This window comes from Leptonotus elevatus, chromosome 2 (assembly GCF_054856555.1).
Source record: "Leptonotus elevatus isolate MCC_2025b chromosome 2, RoL_Lele_1.0, whole genome shotgun sequence".
NCBI classification, from domain to species: domain Eukaryota; kingdom Metazoa; phylum Chordata; class Actinopteri; order Syngnathiformes; family Syngnathidae; genus Leptonotus; species Leptonotus elevatus.
Window position 1 is genome coordinate 12,943,286 of NC_141240.1, and position 13,773 is coordinate 12,957,058.

Genomic DNA, 13,773 nt, shown 5'->3' on the forward strand with positions numbered 1-13,773 from the left:
TAACAGTTAACCATTTTTGCTCTTTTTTTTTTCTTTTTTAACGTTTTGAATCACCCACTTGCCACATATCCATCTTTTTTTATTATTTTTTTTTATCCTGGTTTAGGTCTAGCAGTGGCTGACTATTTGACCTGTCACACACACACACACACACATATATATATATATATATATATATATATATAAGTAGCCTAGTTGTACCAAATTTTCTTAAAAGCAATATATAAATCAAATTGAATTCAATCCTTAGAATTAAAAAGCTTTTGGCATTTATTATTGTCAAGTAAAGCAGAAATAAACTACAGTATGTTGTGCTCATAAGTTTACATACCCAGGAAGAATTTGCTCTCCTCTCTCTCTCTCTCTCTCTCTCTCTCTCTCTATATATATATATATATATATACAATATATATATATATATATATATATAAATATATAATTTGTGCTTGCCTTTTGCTGCTTTGTGCTTAAGTAATGTCATATGAATGTTTGTTTAAGCAGACAAAAGATTCACGATTTGCTCCGCCACCAGCGTAAGAGCCATTCCTTTCCACAGGCGTTGACAAAACTGCAGTTCACGCGACGTACTGTCCTGTACGTCTCATCTCGTCACAGGTATGCACAGAGTCCACTTTTTGTGGGGCATTCAGCTCGTGGCAATGGGTGCCCAGTTGGGGAACGCGTTCTTCTTGACTGTTCTGCCGATGGTGATAAAGGAACGATACGTTAATGCGACAAGCCAATCGGTTAGCAACCGATCCCGTTTGGAAGACAGCTGGCAGGTGTCTGTGTCCAACTTCTTCATGACTTACAGAGTCCTGAGTCAACTGGTTCCCATCCTTCCAGGCCTTTTGCTGGCATGGCTTGGGGACATGGGCTGGAGGAAAAGCCTGATTACGGTCCCATTGCTTGGCCTAATGCTGTCCCGGCTTGTGGTGCTATTCATGTTGATACTGGACTGGCCTCTCAAAATCTTGTGGGTGGAGGTGATCATCACTGGATTGTGCGGGGGCTCCACGGTGTTCTGGAGTGGCATCTTGACTTTGTTGTCGCTTAGCTCCACGGGGCAGGACAGATCCAAAGTGTTGATGAGAGCGGATCTTATCAGTGGACTATCTGGTGTTGTGGGATGTGTCACGGCCGGACACTTGTATGATTTCTCCGGTACGACCCTGAGACCAGGTGTTGTCACCTTGCTGCTGTGTTTTCTGCTTCATGCATCCTGCATGCTCTACGTGATCTTCTTCCTACAGGCGAGTGTTCTGTGGCTCATACTTTTAGTATCACAAATACAGCAGGAGGTCATTGCTTTGTTGACTTAATGCCGCCTGACAAATAACTTTCAGTGGAAGTTAATGGCGTTAATTTATGCTAGTGTATATTCTTTTACTGTATGTATTTAACTTTTGTCCAAGAACACCAGCCATAAAGAAAATAACTCAAATTCAAATCCGCCCTGCCTGACTATCTGTTAATACTTAAAACTTTTATTTTTTAAAGTTTTTTTTTTACTTCATCCATTCTGCATGATTCAGAAATTGACTCATGTCAAGACTAATCTAGAATAGAATAGAACAGAATACCTTTATTGTCATTGTACCACAAGGTGCAACGAAATTGAATACAACCTGTACAAAAGACAGTGGGAGACAAAACTGGAATTCTTTCTCACAAACCAACCTGGTCGAGCCTGAAGGTTTGTTTGTTGCATTTTTTTTAAATACATCATTAGTGTTTGTTTTTTATTGTATTGTATTTTGTAAGCATTATTAACTCATTCGCTGCCATTGACGGCTATAGACGTCAAAAATTCATTTGAATTATTTTTATTAGTTTAACATTTGTGTCCACTTTTGTTAACAGGAGTATGAAAACCTAGGAAAAAAAATATTGTACATTTAAAACAGATATAAGATTTGTGAATAATTGTGAGTTAACTATTGAAGTCATGTGATTAATTACAATAAAAAAATGTAATCGCCTGACGCCCCTAATTTTTAATAATCTTTTATTTTATTTTTTCAATTGTATTTTTAATTTTTTTTAATGTCTAGGTTTTCATACTCTTGTTAACAAAGGGGGGGATGTTAAACTAACAGAAATAGTTCAAATAATTTTTTGACGTTTATAGGCATCAATGGCAGTGAATGAGTTAATACACAAAACATAACTTCCTCATACATCCACATGTAGTCTGCGAAAAGCCAACCTATCTTCCTAAAGAATGTACTCATGATGATATAGTGATATGATTTGATTAATTTGTCAAAGTGTATGTACAGTAATGTATTTCCATGCAGACAGGAGCAATGAGTGATAACAGGACTTTGAATAAAGCCAACATTGACACCACATGTGACCATCCACGCAAAGTTGCGAACATAATACTGCTGTGGATGTCCGGACTCCTCTACAATGCTATAGATTCTTCAACGAGAAACGTTCTGGTCTTATTTCAGTTAATGGAGCCTCTTCACTGGAGTGTGACCCAGGTGAGTCCGTTTTAAAATACCTGCTGGCTGTTGCAGCATTGACGTTTGTGCTACAAGTGAAATATTTTCAAATTTTTTAGTAAATGCTGATCATAAGCACATTGTATGACATTAACTCATTCACTGCCATTGACGGCTAAAGACGTCAAAAATTCATTTTAACTATTTTTATTAGTTTCACATTTTTTTCCCACTTTTGTTAACCAGAGTTTGAAAACCTAGAATTTTTTAAATTATATTAAAACGGATATAACATTTGGGATTAATCGTGAGTTAACTAGTGAAGTCATTTGATTAATTACGATTAAAAATTGTAATCGCCTGACACCCCTAATTTTTAATAATCTTTTCTTTAAAAAAAAGTTTATACAATTTTTTTGAAAGAAAAGATTATTAACAATTAATTTTACATCTGTTCTAAATGTACAAAAATAAATTCTAGGTTTTCATACTCTTGTTAACAAAAATGGAAAAAAATGTTAAATAGAAATAGTTCAAATGAATTTTTGACGTCTATAGCCGTCAATGGCAGCGAATGAGTTCATATACACACTACATTCGTGTGGTCTCTGTGTCCTGGCTTCCTCCATCAATTCAAAGACACGACTCTTAGATTGTCCTATAAGATTATCCTTCTGTCTGAGCCAGGGGTGTTAAGCGTGGTTAGGGTACGAAAGGAATCGGGGCTAAAAATCTTACACATGTTCAATATTTACAACCACAAATCTTTGTATGTACTCTAGAGCCATTTGACTCCGTTGACTGTGACATAAACAGAATGCAGCCATTTAAAGAAGCACTCTGACTGACGACCAAGGATAGCAGACAATGCAACTGGCAACTGCAATAGGGACGGGAATTTGTAAAAAAAGATTTTTAACAAAGTGAAGCACACATTTTCTGTGCATCCATAATCAATACATCAATGTGTTGCTATTTTTACAGCTTAGCCACACACAAGGATTTGCAAAAATCCAGGTTTGGCATTTATGATTGTTGGCCCTGACGGTTTTCTGTGTAGACCAGGCAGGCAAACTCGCTCTTTTGAAAATCGTTCATTTGCTGACTTTGATTGGAAGTGGATGGCGGGCAGAATGTTCCGATTCAGCCTATTATTGCTACGTGTAGCCCACTCAAGCTTGTTTGTAACTTTGACCCATGCCGCTCCTGCAGGTTAGCTATGGGAATGCCTCAGGCTTCCTGATTACGCTCTCAAGCTTCCTGAGTTCCGTGATTTTATCAAGGTGGCTCAGTGATTGCTCTCTGATCACTATCGGCCTGCTCTCCAATGCCGCCAGCATGCTTCCTATGGCCTTTGCCACCACTACATACATGTTCTTCATTGGTAAGTTATTTTGGGATTACATTTTTTTTTTTAAATTATACCACCAAAAAGATTTTTCTTAAATTTCTATCTTAACACCAGGACCTTCTCTCTGTAGCCCGTGTCCTGGCACTCTTCTCCCTGATGCCAGTTCCGTTGATCTATTCTCTACTGTCCCAGCAAGTGCACGGTTCTTCATACAGTGAGTTATTATTTATTGGCTGGAGTTTGCATGTTCTCCCTGTGCTTGTGTGGCATTTCTTCAGGTACTCTGGCTTGTTGCCACATTCAAAGGCATGCAAGTGTGAATGATTGTTTGTCTATACACCCCAACCCACGATTGGCTGGCAACCATTTTATGGTTTACCTCGCCTCGAGCCCAAAGTCAGCAGGCATCGGCTCCATCTGATTCTGACTGTCGTGAGGATAAGCACTAAAGAATATTGATTTAGTGGAAATTTCATTAAACATTAGTTGATCAGTGGTATGTGTGCCAAGTGTCAGTGCGTACTTGGGCCAATTTCTGCTTGTAAGAATTTTTTTAAATTTATTTTTGGAGAAGTTTGTGGAAGTCGGATTTATCAAGAGTTCTGACAAAGATGCAACCAAGGACCCAATTAAATACAATCCTATCCTAATAAAAGGATAGTAATTTAAATGATAATGGGCTTCCAGTCAGTTAATTAGTCAATAGTACCTTGGCTTTGTTATAACACAAGCACTTGGAAAAAGCTTGCTTCTTTCATTCTCTCATTCTAATTAACTCATTCACTGCCATTGACGGCTATAGATGTCAAAAATTCATTTTAACTATTTCAATTAGTTTAAAAATTTTCCACTTTTGTTAACAAGAGTATGAGAACCTAGGAATGTTTTTTTTATTGTACATTTATAACAGATGTAAAATTTGTGATTAATCGTGAGTTAACTATTGGAGTCATGCGATTAATTACAATTAAAATGTTTAATCGCCCGACGTGCTTTAAAAAAAAAGATTACAAAAAATTAGGGGTGTCAGTCGATTAATTTTTTTTATCGTGAGTTAACTAGTGAAGTCATGCGATTAAAATGTTTAATTGTAATTAATCGCATGACTTCAATAGTTAACTCATTAATCAAAAATGTAATATCTGTTCTAAATATACAATATTTTTTTTCTATGATTTCATACTCTTGTTAATAAAAGTGGAAAAAATGTTAAACTAATAGAAATAGTTCAAATAAATTTTTGACGTCTACAGCCGTCAATGGCAATAGGTCAAAATTAATTCAGCCTTGACAGCCTGGAAAATAGAGAAATGGTGTAAACAAAAAGAAAGTGATGTTTGCTGCAAGTAAAACATGTTTATTGGTAAAAATATATTGAAGTTCCCCTGTCTAATAGTTACTACTGCTGCATATCTGCAAATTGCCCAAGTAAATTTTATTTAGCAAGTGAAGTGTTAAATGATAATGTAATGTTTCTTTATAAATAGCAATCTTTTCATTTGAGTTCCTCTCATTCCCAGGTAAAGTCCTCATCGCGCTGCAGCTGTCTTTGAAAATGTCCAGTGCGGGAACTAACCTGCTGTACGCCAAGATTTACCAAGAGACTTTGAGTTGGTTCCCTGGCTTCGTCCTGATACTATCCGGCTTGATCTCCATTGTGGCCATCATACCCATAAGGTACGCTGCATGCGTAATGTATACAAACAAACACATAATACACCTGAAATGATATTGCAGTGCAGTACAAACAAAATTGAACAAAATTATAGGAACATGTGACTTGACATGCTTGCCTATATGATGAGTTTCAGATTAGTATTTTTTTTTTTAAATCAATAACAACAATATCTATACTTCTTAGAGGGGTAACCAAGATGAATACCAGAGGGCTGTCTATGGGTGAAAATGCGAGCATTTGTGGAGGTGAGAGAAGATCAATCAGAGCCGCAGCGCAATCTGTGGCCACACCCAGAACTGTACAACCATTTGGAATGTCCTGCAGAAGAAAGATTTCACTGCTATACGAAAGAACAGACGTTAAACAGGTAGTTCCAGGAAAGCAGCAGCTGTTGGTGACGCATAACTGTAAAGAAATACAGTACTCTAAAACAACTGTTAGTGACATCGGTTACAACCTGCAGAGAGAGGAGTGACAGCATCACAATCTAAAGTTTGCACAGGACACACCTCAGTATTTCTAGGAAAATGTTTTATGGACTGATGAGACAAAGATGACCCTTTACCAAAGAAATTATCTGGTCGTGAACTCAAAGACACAAGCTCATCAAATGAACTGAAGTCACTCGCGGACGTGTATGATAATAGGAAGGCAGAATCCAAGTACCCACTTCCCTATCTGTGATCTCTCTGGCCAACTTTACATCATCTTCTCATGGATATCTGCTTGCAATTTCTTAACATATTTTGTGTATCTCGTCCAGAGTGAGAGGAGCCGCTTTGATTGGCAGCGATACAAGTTGGCTGTGTCCACACCCACAACGGCGCTTTTTCAAAATGCACCGCGCTGCCCCAGCTTGCACTGGTCTGCGAAAATACCAAATGTAGTCTAGCCTGCCCCTGCGCAGATTTAGGCCACGCCTCGCGCTTGCATTGGGCAGGAAAACAGAGCCTATACTTGAATCTTAAAAAGTTGCTAAATATAGCAAAACAAAAGATGTGACAAGTAATGATTTAGCTCTAAATTGTTACAAAAGGCATAATGTCTCCTTTAAATGTGGCAACTCATAACTCTCTTCTATGTCTTTCCTTTTTAGAATATTCGACAGTAGACTGTCTTTTGGGTGCATCCATCAGGTCATTGAAGACGAAGAGGCGGGTCAACATGACCTTTTACTTGAACATGAAGAACCCAGTGACGACAAAACTGCTGGAAAAATGCTCCATGAACAATGATCAGGAAAAAGTGGTTGCTTCCTTCGTCCCAAGTCTTTGACAAGACAGTGGATTAATTAGCAGTTAATGAGTTAACCAGTATTCATTACAATTTTATCCTCACAAAACTGCTGTATGATTAATGATCGAATTGGGGGCTCAGAACCTTTCAAGTATAAATCCTACATTTGCACAGCTGACTGTGAGAAAATAATGTCAGCCTCACAGCATGTCATGTTTTTGAATGTGTGAACTAGTTCAACTGAGGATCCCATGTCTTTTTCAAACAATAAACACGTTATAAAGGCATTTTATACAGGGCTGTTGTTTTTTTATGAACACTTGGTGAAGAATCCTCCCACTGAATTTGATTAAAGGGCAAAGGGAAGTAAAACCTGACAGTCACCTCCCATTGGAAACTGGCAGTCAGCACAGCTGTACTGCAGCATGTGCACTGTAGACTTACCAAGTACTGTATCGGAAAGTCCCGCCCACCGGAAATAGTCAGTTCGGCAGGCATTTGTGGGGCAGGCTTCATGTTTCATAAAGGAAGAAGCCGTCAGCAAAACACAACCGAAGCTGGTAAGATGGTGTGTTTTGTTTTCATTCTCATTGCAGGATTCTTACACATAATGGGTCAGGAAAATATCAGACGGGATTGTGCGTGTGTGAGCACGTGTATGTAACAAACGTCATATTTAATGTAGAGATTTTTGTTGGTCCTCCTTATGAGTAAGTAGTATGCAGGTTGACAGATTTAGATCTGTGAATGTCTAAATAATTTTCCAACACATGATAATAATAATAATAATTCACCCTCATTTACCGTATAGGCTGAGCCGGGATGAACTTCAAATATTTCGAGTAAAACTGCACTCAACGGCCTCTTCATTAGGTACGCTTTTTATTGTCTATACGGAGGTCCACTTTCATTGACATATTCAGAAAATTTATATACAACCATGTCCTAGATGGGATTTTTTTTAATGTGCATAATAATGCTTAAATAAGTAAATAGTGAATTCTTAATGTATTTATTGGTAAACATGATAATAAATTAACCCTTATATAATTAAAAAAAATGGCTAAAACCACAATTTATTAAATACAAAGGACAAAATATTGTTTTACTAATATTTTGTATTGCATTTTCAATAAAAGACCATTAACAAAACATTTTACTAGAGTAAAACAAAACAAAACAAAAAAATAAATAACATTGAAAAACATGCTTTAACTCTCGAACCTAGGGGGATAAAAGGCTATATTATTGTAGCGCATATTATAGGATCATGTAAATTCATAGCGGACCGGACTGAAAAACCTTTGCCCACCCTTTATACTGTATATAATGTAGAACTGTGTTAAATCATACTGTGAGGTACTTGATTCTCATAATAAGGATGGAGGAAGAAAAATATCAGACATTTTTCAGTCTATTCCGTCACAGTATTTACAGCGTTAAATGAATACCTCCCTAGCATTATTATTTTTGTATAGGCACATTTATTGGATTATGCAAGGGAACCTAATGTTGTGACTGTTGTGTGGCTTTCCCACAATTTTTTATATCTTTATCCCCATGACTAAGATGACTAACAATAGCACTTCCGCAAGCACCCAAAGATAAGTACTATTGTGAATATTCCACCCAGCCTTGTGACTGCATGCCATATATAGTGTTGTCTACTATTTGTCATTTTAACAGCGATACAATACAATATTGTGCTTTACATTGGAAGCTACAGTGCAAGGGGGAAAAAACACAAGTTAAATACTTTAAAGCTGCACACAAGAAAAGTTACACAGTAGCACACACCCAAGGCATTGTTTTGCTCCTCCCATCATATTTTCACCTGTCTGGTATGTACTATACAATATGTAAAATATAATCTCCCCCAGTCCTCATGCTCTTTTCCCATATAGAGTTATAGAGTTGAGATAGGGCGACTTAAGCAAAAATATTTGCAGTTGTGAAGCACATACCATCGGGCAAAAGATTCCAACATGTTGATACAGCTCTGCTTTTGCAATGTTATGCAATGTTGTGTGATTGACTGTGTGTGTGTTTCTTTTAATTTAGGATTAAATTTGCCAGTCTATTATTATCTTTTTTTTTTAACAATTGCTAAAGGGGTTGGGAAAGTTCTGAGGTAAATATAGCAAACCAAATTGCAAAGTTAGCAACACTGACTCTGCTTTTAGTTCCTCTCTCTTTGCAGCTATGTTGTTATTGCGAGGAGTGTACACTGTACATCAGTGGGGATACACTTTGAATTGTGGAAGCCTCTAAAAAACAAAACAAAAAAAACCTTCCAAATAAAATAGATTAATCGCCCAATTTAAATTTTTAGAGTTTGTTCAAAATAATGTACGGAAACTTATTGCCCACACTTTATATTTATTGGAAAATATAACTAATTATAACAATAACAACAACAAAGGCTTTATTCAGGTTGAAGTTTATGCTTTAAAGTGGAAGTCATCCCCCCCAAAAAAATAAAAAATGATTGCCAATAATATGTTCTATGCAGCCACAAGTAGTTTAAATATGGTATTCTGGTTAATATTGTGTTAGTGGAACATGAGTTGTGCAGCAAAATCCAGCCGTTTTTATCCTTATCAGAAGGTGGCCATTTTGCCACTTGCTGTCCTTGTGAAAATGACATCACAGTTGTTCAGGTCTCAGGTAACAGCCAATCACAGCCCAGCTTTAGAAAGCAGGTGAGCTATGATTGGTCGTTGACTGAGCCTGAGCAACTGTGATGTTACCTTCCGTCGGCAGCAAGTGGCAAAATGGCTGCCCCCTGAGATGGATTAAAAACAGCTGGAATTTGCTGCACAACTCATGTTCCACAAATGTAATATTAATCAGCCTGGAGGACCGTTGGGTTGCGAATGGGGAGAGGGTTGGGCGTGGTCTGGCTGTGATTGACAGCAGCAACTCGATAAGAAGCCGTTTAAGGAGGCGTGTATGAGAATGAGCCGTTGGGTGGCGGGGGAGACTACGTCATGCGCCACAAGTAACGTAGTTTATAACAGGCAAATTGTGTTTATCCCAGTGTGCAACCTTAAGATGGCGCCGAACACACGGGTTTTGACCCAAATTCAAGCTTTCAACAAATATGCACTAAAATGTCAAAAATAATGACCAGGACATGTAGACAGCATTTGTAGACACCAGTTTATCAGCAAAAAAAAAAGAAAAAAAAAGTTGATTTAATGTTGAGTTACTCTTTAAGAAGTTTGTTTCATAGTAGGTGTGCGAGTATGCTTGGATCAGGTCAAGTCACTTTTACTTGTAATCTGCATGGTATTTGTCATTTGTAATCATACAAAATCATCTTTGTATGTTATTCTTACAGCTACGACAATGAGGCCCTTCCTCCTCCTCCTGCTTCCCTGTCTTGATGTGTGTAGCGTACAGGGGGCTTCAGATTTCAGAATCTGTGCCTTCAACCTTCAACATTTTGGGGAATCCAAAGCCAAGAAGCAGGATGTCATGCAGACGTACGCTAAGGTAAGGCGCCTCACTGCTGATGAACTTGGTTATCACTCAAAAGGGGGAGTATCATAAAAAAAAAAGAAGAGGTGAAATATAATGTCAAGGTACAGACGTATTGGGCTCAAATTAAAGGAGACTGGTAGTTTGCTTCGATTATCTAACAACACCAAATATTACCTAAACTACTGTATCCAGTAGTTAATTTGTCCAGCACACACAACCCACCTTCCCATCAGGCTCATCAAATTTGTTATGCTTTCTCTCTTTCATGACCTCTTGCAGATAATCACCCGGTGCGATGTGACTCTGCTTCAGGAAGTGAGAGACAACAGAGAAAAAGCTTTGCCCCAGTTACTTGAGCGTCTTAACAAGTAAGTAATAAATGATTACACATGCATGCACAAAGATGTTTGAGCAATACGTCACCCCTTGTCGTCCCTGTCTGTTAATGTATGATTAATTTTCAGGTATGACCTTTATCATGAGTATAAAGCTGTGGCGAGTGAGAGATTGGGCAGGTCTGAAACCTACCAGGAGCAGTATGTCTTTGTCTACAGGTAAGCAAAATACACATAAACACACGTCAGCTCAGTGTACTTTATACCGAATCTGACAGAAGTGCGATGTGTGCAGGACTGACACAGTCACAGTCACGGGCCAGTATCAGTACCCTGACAACAGGCCAGGAGATGTTGATGCGTTCTCCAGAGAGCCGTTTGTTGTCCGCTTCAAAGCTCCTAAAACAGGTCAGTCTGCTGACACGTCTTCCAAAAACTTCAGCAGCATGAAAAAAAAAAGTATACATGTGGGACAGAGGTGCGTCCATATTCTTACATTCCTCGCTTTTTACTTGCGTCTTCAGCAATTAAAGAGTTTGTCCTTATCCCGCAACACACCAGCCCAGCTAATGTCTCGAAGGAGCTTGATGCACTTTATGATGTCTTGCAACATGTAAGGAGGATGTGGAAAACGGAGGTAAAACGTCATTTCTATCTATCTATCTATCTATCTATCTATCTATCTATCTATCTATCTATCTATCTATCTATCTATCTATCTATCTATCTATCTATCTATCCATCCATCCATCCATCCATCCATCCATCCATCCATCCATCCATCCATCCATTTTTTTGCATTTGATCTGTGTTATATATATATCTAAAACTGCAGCAAAGATTAGTCCTATTGGAAGTTGTCATGGAGACTATTTTAACACTTTATAGAGCGTAGAAAAGTAGAAACACTCAGCTCAGCTAACTAAACTTACGGTAGGTAGTGGTCGAAACGGCCATGTTGACATCTTGGTGAACAGAGAGATGAACGATCAGTTTTGTTTAACAAGAGTAAGAAAACAATATATTGTACATTTAGACCAGCTATAAAATGTGTGATTAATCATGAGTTAACTATTGAAGTCATGCGATTAATTACAATTAAAAAATGTAATCGCCTGACACCCTAATTTTAACAATCTTTTATTTTTTGGGTAAAAAGATAATTTAAAAAATGAAAAGAAAAGATTATTAAAAATGTGGTTTTGGAAAAAAGATCATTTAAAAAAAGAAAAGAAAAGATTATTAGAAATTAGGTCATCAGGCAATTACATTTTTTTATTGTAATTCATCACATTACTTCAATAGTTAACTCACGATTAAGCACACATTTTATATATGTTCTAAATGTACAATAACAACCTTTTTCTAGGTTTTCATACTCTTGTTAAAAGTGGAAAAAATGTTAAACTAACAGAAATAGTTCAAATGAATGTTTGACGTCTAAAGCCGTCAATGGCAGTGAATGAGTTAACTCACAGTGCCACAAAATGATGCACAAGAAGAAAGAAAAACACATACAACTACACAACAGGGAAAGACAAACAAGAAGTAACATTAATGCTAAAACATGAAATTAGCTATAACGAAAGTCGCTAGCAGGCTATAGCTATTCACTATGCAGCTCGGCATGCTGGGAAAGTCCTCCTTTTTCTTTTAAATTTCTAATGTTCATGACAAACAAGTTACATTACATACTGAAATATTTAAGTAAACCTAATAGAAAGCCATTTCATAAAAATTGAACTAATGATATAATAAAAGAATAATAATATTGTGTGAATATGAAAAGCCTGGCCTGGCTTCCTCTGTTTGTATGTCACAGTTACAAGCACATTCACTAGTCAAGCCAGTGAACATATTTTTTTGTGTGTGTGTGTACATTTAACAGAAGATAATGCTTCTTGGGGACTTCAATGCTGACTGTAACTACCTTTCCAAGAGGGGCCGCGGGAAATTGCCCTTGTTTACAGACAAGAGTCTGTTCTGGTTGATGCCTGAGAAGACGGACACCACCGTCCGAGAGACCACCTCCTGCGCCTATGACAGGTAAACGAGTCACAACCAAGTACTACATATCCACTACTGTATATGTGAAATCATTGAATTTGAATACAAATAATTGAAAAAGGGGAAATATGGAGCACTTCCATTTGAGGGAAAGTAAGACATTTATTATTCTTTTTTTTTTATAATTAATTATGTTATTATTCATTCACGTTTACCTAAAATGATATTTATGGTATTTTTGTGTGTTTCATCAGGATTGTTGTGCATGGTGACACGTTCGCCAATGCAGTTGTACCCTTTTCAGCCAAGCCATTTAACTTTCAAAAGGAGTATCGTCTCTCGGAGACAGAGGTAACTATCTGCATGTTTATATGACTGCATTTAATGTGACATTTTGATTGATATTGAAATAAAACGTCATTCGAATCTAAGTCAAATTGGAGAATGATTATGTTTTCTTTTCTTTTCTGCGCAGGCGCTCAAGATCAGTGACCATTACCCCGTTGAGGTCCTCCTGAAGAACAATGCACCACAAGTCTCCTTGAGCCTCTTGCTTGTCTCACTTCTTCTATTCATCTTCAGATGAATCAACCAGTTTGAATGGAATTCTATCGGAGGTGGTGTAGTATCGTGAAATTAACATATTTTTTTAAAACCATTTTTCAGGTATAGACAAGGCAAACTTTCCAACCCCACAGAAGATCTCTTGATCTCCTGCAATGACCTCAATGCTGGAAGTGTAAGCTTCTTTTTTTAAACATTTTATCACTTTTCTAGTGCCTTCTTATTGACTAAGCAGGAGTGGGAACTTTCAGACTATACTAATGTTACACTGGCTTCTTTTTTTTTGTATCAACCAGAAAAATATAATAGTAAAATAGCATTGACACAGTATTAATTAATCAAACATTTCTTAAAATATGTCAAGTTGTACAACAGTAAAATCATGGCTTATGTATGAATTATTATAATAGCGTTACACATGTACCGTATGTTAATCAACTTTTTATTTGAAATGTTTTGATGCGTTAGTTCAAAGCTGTACTTCATCACGCATCTATCAGTATTTAATTCTAAGCCAAAAGATGTGCATGATGCACACATTATCTTTCATATTGGAAGAGATTGTGGTTGTTATGCTTAAAGCAATGTTTGCTTAGTGTTTGTATGCAAAATATCCATAACAACACAAATGAATAAACAACACTGCCTATTGTAGTTTTGCTG

General features: G+C 37.2%; 3 protein-coding genes across 7 annotated transcripts in view; all 3 read left to right on the forward strand.

Annotated features, from left to right (window-relative positions):
• Positions 1 to 578: 578 nt before the first annotated feature.
• On the forward strand, positions 579 to 6,833 carry LOC147178489 (solute carrier family 46 member 2-like). The gene is made up of 6 exons (XM_086069586.1): positions 579 to 1,253; positions 2,301 to 2,492; positions 3,666 to 3,837; positions 3,935 to 4,018; positions 5,325 to 5,481; positions 6,579 to 6,833. The coding sequence occupies exons 1-6, from the start codon at positions 618 to 620 to the stop codon at positions 6,715 to 6,717; spliced, it is 1,380 nt and encodes a 459-aa protein (XP_085925712.1). The 5' UTR covers positions 579 to 617; the 3' UTR covers positions 6,718 to 6,833.
• Positions 6,834 to 7,183: 350 nt separating this feature from the next.
• dnase1l1 (deoxyribonuclease I-like 1) lies at positions 7,184 to 13,764 on the forward strand. Of its 5 annotated transcripts, none has more exons than XM_086067188.1 (10): positions 7,204 to 7,278; positions 7,530 to 7,591; positions 10,062 to 10,216; positions 10,484 to 10,572; positions 10,669 to 10,758; positions 10,835 to 11,017; positions 11,101 to 11,176; positions 12,428 to 12,585; positions 12,801 to 12,897; positions 13,022 to 13,764. In XM_086067188.1, exons 3-10 carry the CDS (start codon positions 10,070 to 10,072, stop codon positions 13,130 to 13,132), a joined length of 951 nt encoding a protein of 316 aa, XP_085923314.1. In that variant the 5' UTR covers positions 7,204 to 7,278; positions 7,530 to 7,591; positions 10,062 to 10,069; the 3' UTR covers positions 13,133 to 13,764. The 5 variants fall into 5 exon arrangements, with proteins under 5 accessions (XP_085923311.1, XP_085923313.1, XP_085923314.1 ...); XM_086067189.1 differs by having other exon boundaries at positions 7,258 to 7,286; XM_086067185.1 differs by lacking the exon at positions 7,530 to 7,591 and having other exon boundaries at positions 7,184 to 7,278.
• The window catches only part of LOC147178491 (tumor necrosis factor receptor superfamily member 14-like), a 41,580-nt gene continuing 40,942 nt past the window's right edge, over positions 13,136 to 13,773 (forward strand). The window contains exon 1 of the mRNA XM_086067192.1: positions 13,136 to 13,285. The gene's annotated coding sequence lies outside the window, so the exon portion shown is untranslated. The remainder of the gene's footprint in view (positions 13,286 to 13,773) is intronic.